At 61.4% G+C, this 4696-nt stretch overlaps 2 protein-coding genes across 2 annotated transcripts; one reads left to right on the forward strand and one right to left on the reverse strand.

Annotated features, from left to right (window-relative positions):
• Window positions 1–49: 49 nt before the first annotated feature.
• Window positions 50–609, forward strand: MNEG_10187 (F1F0 ATP synthase, alpha subunit; the record flags this gene model as incomplete). Its single annotated transcript, XM_014041340.1, has 2 exons — window positions 50–109; window positions 454–609. The coding sequence occupies 2 exons, from the start codon at window positions 50–52 to the stop codon at window positions 607–609; spliced, it is 216 nt and encodes a 71-aa protein (XP_013896794.1).
• Window positions 610–3397: 2788 nt separating this feature from the next.
• On the reverse strand, window positions 3398–4396 carry MNEG_10188 (hypothetical protein; the record flags this gene model as incomplete). The annotated part of the gene is made up of 3 exons (XM_014041341.1): window positions 3398–3598; window positions 3934–4169; window positions 4366–4396. 3 exons carry the CDS (start codon window positions 4394–4396, stop codon window positions 3398–3400), a joined length of 468 nt encoding a protein of 155 aa, XP_013896795.1.
• Between the last annotated feature and the right edge of the window lie 300 nt (window positions 4397–4696).

The following is a 4696-nucleotide window of genomic DNA, read 5'->3' on the forward strand; positions in this document are numbered from 1 at the left end:
GCGCGGTGCGCGCCTGACGGAGGTGCTGAAGCAGCGCCAGTTCAACCCCATGCCCATCGAGGAGCAGGTGGTGGTGGTGTACGCCGCAACAAAGGGCTACCTCGACAAGGTGGGGGGTTACGGGGGGTTACTGGGGGTTATTGGGGGGTTATTAGGGCAACAGAGGGGGTTACACAGGGGTTACGTTCTTGGAGGGTAGGACAGCAGGTCGCAGTTGTGTGGGAAGGGTTAGCACAGAAGGTCGCAGTGGTACGGGGTGTTCAAAGGGGAGTCTTCCACTGAACAGCCCCGCAGGGTGAGCAGGGAGGCCTCCGAGGGCTCGCCCCGCCGCCCTGGCCGGCTTCTCTCAGCGGCTGCGCGCTCGGCTCGAGCCCCGCCCCGCCGCCACGCCCCCCGCCATTTCCACACGCACGGTCACACCCCCTTGTTTCCGACGAATCGTCGCACCGCCAGGTGTCCACGTCTGACATCACCGCGGCCGAGGCCGCCATCCTGAAGCACGTGGACCCCGCCATCTACAAGGTCCTGCGCGCCAAGCAGAAGATCACCCCAGAGCTCACTGCCCACCTCCACGCGCAGCTGTCCTCGGTGCCGCTGCCCGGCCAGTGACCTGCTGAATCCGAGGTTGCAACTTGTGGCGCCTCAGGGGTCCTTTGTCAGGCGAGCGGCCGTCCTGCAGGAGGCGAAGGAGGGTTGGAGAGCAAAGGATGACAAGGAAGGGCGGCCGAGCAGCAGGCGGCTCTACGAGCTCGGCAGGCTGCCTCGGATGGCGGGCGCAGTCGTGCGTGTCGGCTGGAAAGTTTGGGCGTGATTGGCCCGATCGTACCGCCGGCTTAAAAGGTGCCGCCAACGCCGGGCCTGCGGCTTGATTCATGTGTCTGGAAGAGTTTCGGGTTGCATTGGTGCACAACTTGAGGGCCCCCGCGCGCCGGCCGCAGCTGCCAGAGGGGCGCGGCCAGCGGCGCCCTCTGGCACGCAGGCGGCCGCGATGGGTCCCCCGGGGGAGCGCTGCCAGCCCCCATCTTGGGGCCGGCGGCGGCGCCCCACAGCTTGATCTTACAGCTTGCAGCTAAGCACGATAGAGCCTTGGTGTCTGTTTCTGGGCCGATTTGCATACGCGGTGGCAGGAGCCCCCGCCGCGCTGGCCGCCCCCCGCGCGGCTGTGGCGCTCCTCCCGCACTTGAAGGGTTTTGGGTGGGTGAGTGTTGACTCGCGTTGGAGTCGATTCACCCCACCTGTGTAAGCACGTGCGTCGTGCGATCGTCAGCCGCATCAGCTGGCTATTCTGGCCGAGCTACGATGCGTGGCACCACCAGGGCCAGGCGGGCAGGCAGGAGAGGCGCGTGGAGTTGGGGGGACAGCGTAGCAAGGTCGGTGCGGCGGCCCGTGTGACGTCGGCAGGTCCCCTGCGGAATGCACGCTTCCCACTGCTTCCAAGTGCCAGACACTGCCGCCGCAACGGCACTCTTGATCAAAGCAAAGTGTCCGAGCCAAACCCAAATGACAAGTTACTGCTTGTCATTTGGGAACAGCGAAGAATTGCCAATCACAGAAAGTGTCGACTCGTAATCTCATCTGTCAGGTGTGACACCAGAGGTATCAACGCAGGGCAGACTACACAATGCCCCAGCGACGGCCGCCAAGCGCATCCCGCCCCCTACCGCCCCTCCTTGCCCGCACCTTGCAAGGCGGGAACCGTTAGATCAGCAAGCACACAGAGGCAGGCAGCTGAGTCAAGGACAAATCGCTGTTCGCGCAAACACATGCAGGCATGCATGCACCGCACCCCACCCCACCATAGTGGCGTTTGTTGTGCGTCGTGCAACTGCTTGGTGACACTGGAGTGCTGTTTGTCGGGCACATGCGTGACCTCACAGGGACGTGTGGTGCTTGATGGTTCCCAAACCAGCACCTTTTCTAAAACAAACGGTGGGCCAAGAACCGGTTTGAAACAGGCACACCAGAGCCTGTGCATGACGCGGCACATTGATTAAGGACTGCCCAGCAGGGGCCAGGATTGTTGCTGTGAGCGTTGGGGACCTCTATGTGTACTGGAGGCTAGTGTAGAGGCGCCAGGCGCCGATGAGGTCAAGCGCAGTGCGAGGAGAGCCGAGCGACAAACATCTATCCATTCTGCGCGCGTACCACCACAGCAACACCAGGCGCCCGCCACGGATGGGCAGGCTGGTCCTGCGCAGCCGCGCGGTCTGACATGTAGCGGCTTGACCTCGTGGGTCAGCATGATTGCCCCACCACACTGATGAATGTGGCGGAGTGAACAGCAGGCTGCTTGGTGCATGGTTGACAAGGTTATGCAGGGGTACACAAGGGTGCGCGCGAGTGCGCCCTGGCCAGGGGTGGGCGCTGCAATATGCATGCGGGGCTCTGGTTGTCGCCTTGATGGCCGTCAGAAATGGCCACCTTTGTCAGTTCCTTCCAATCCTCTTCCTCGATTCTGTCGACTGTTCAGTTACTACTGTTCAGTTATTACATAACAGTACAATAGGACAGTGACGGGCGAGCGCGAGGCAAGGTTGTGCATCTGGTAATAGATCGCATATGCACACAACATGGCAGATGAAACGGAGCATGACAATAGATTCGTGCCCAGAATTGTGACAGGGCAACAAGGCAAGGTTGATCACATGGCAACCTGCAGGCTACCTATCTGCAAGATCGAGACATTTGGCGGTCAAGCCCGCTGACAGAGTCCTGCGCAAAGTGCGACGTGCTTGGCCGCATCGCCGACGACGCACAACCCCTCGGGTCCCGAAGGGGGGTGTCAGTCACCAGGGATTAGATATGTGGTACAGCTTGTGCCGCATACCGGGCAGACCTGCCAGTCAGTGTCGAAGCTCTTCGCAATCATTCGTATTATGTACGGCGCAACCAGGTGCCAGGCAAATTGCATTTTAATGGCTGGCCCAAAGTACAATGCAAAGGAAAGCACAGAATCGAGCAGAGCTGGCATTGACATGGGGGTGATTTGTGTGCCGCGTCGAGCGGGCTTCAGGATTCGCCAAATCTTCCTTGTGCATGCGTGAGAGGCTGTGCGTGGCGGGTCGCCATGCGCGTCTTGTACAGCAACAGGCATGGGTGGCGCATGATGGCGGATGCAGTAGCATGCAGGAGCATCCACACACAGACGCGAAGGAGCATCTTCAGGGTGCGCGCCAGAGCACTGCGTCCACTCACAGGCCCACACTACTTGTACCACGACTCGAGGGCGCTGTCAAATAAAGGACTCGCTGCAAATGCCAAGGGGGTCTCGCACAGCCACCGGCGGCTACCAGGCAGCGGCCTCTCAACACCTGGGGGCGCAGCAGCCATGTTGCATGTGATGTCATCCCCTTTGGGGGACGTGGGTACTCAACATCTGCCGCGTGCCCAGGCTCCGTCACGTCTGGACTGTCAGGCTGCGCGCGGCGGAGGAGCCGGCCTTGTTGGAGGCCACCACGTTGAACAGGTAGGCGGGCCCCTTGGTCCCGGCCGCAAAGGGTATCGTTTTAAAGATGACAGAGCCCACGGTGTCGGGCTGGACTTCGATGGTGCGCGAGGTCTTGAAGAGTGTGGAAAGGTTGAGAATTTCCACCTTGTACTGCGCGGGTCGCGGCGGAAGGCGAGGGCGTGGGGGGCAGACAAGGGGCTGAGCGTCTACTCGACGAGTGCCCAGCCCACCAGGATGGCAGGCATGCGCGCTCCTACATTGCAAGCAGGCACACACGGCCCCGCTGGAACCACGGCTTTTAAGATCCGTGTTGGGGAGACAACGACTGGACCACGCAGGAAAAGGGTTGAGCTGTGAGAGGTGGCCCTGCTGACCACCCACAAGCCTTGTCTGACCTAAAGACCCACTTGTCTCAGTCCCTCAGACGACCATCCCGGCTTGCCTGATGCGCACAAACCCCAAGAGCTCGTCAGGCGCGCGCGCACCTGCCGCACGCACGCATCGCCAGGGGGCAGGCTCCACCCCACCCTGATCTCTGCCATGTCGCCGACGCGCCCCATGCGGCGCAGGTTCACGGTGCGGACCGGCTCCGGCGGCAGGTTCTCCTTGCACTTGGCGGGCGGCGGGGTGGGGCAGGCGGCCTGGAGGGTCACCCGTTTGAGGGTCTCCTGGCTGAGGTCGCACACGATGATGTGGGCACCCCCCAGGGGCTTGGATACGTCTGCATTTCCAGTCGAATGATTTGTGGGTATGGGCAGCGCAGCGGTGAGCGGTTTGTTGCCAGGTGCCCACTCTGGCACCCAACCCAAATCGTGCTGTGACAACATGGTGGCAGTGACAACGGAATCCCCTCAGGCAGAGTGCCTCTGGTGCCGCCGGCGCTGCCAGGGGAAACGAACCGGCAGTACAGGACCGACCTTTGATGACGCCCAGGTTATCCATCAGCATCTCTGGCAGCTGCAGGTCCAGATCGTCAGCAACCTTGGATGCGTAACTGCCCCTTGGCGGCTTTGTCATGTGACAGCCTGCGATGGTTTGGTGAGTATGAAGCATCACAGTGAGCAGAAGCAAGCCGTTGCCTCCTGAAGGTCAAGACAGGCAAATACATGAAATGTGTGTGAATGTGCCTCACACATGCATGACAAAAAATGCAGCCTTCCCAGCAGTGCACGATGTGTTCTGTTGTGGGGTGCTCTGTTAGGCGGGTCGAAGGAGCCACACGCATCGCATCTGTGCTCACCGCGCCGC

This window comes from Monoraphidium neglectum (genome assembly GCF_000611645.1).
Source record: "Monoraphidium neglectum strain SAG 48.87 unplaced genomic scaffold scaffold02214, whole genome shotgun sequence".
NCBI lineage: Eukaryota > Viridiplantae > Chlorophyta > Chlorophyceae > Sphaeropleales > Selenastraceae > Monoraphidium > Monoraphidium neglectum.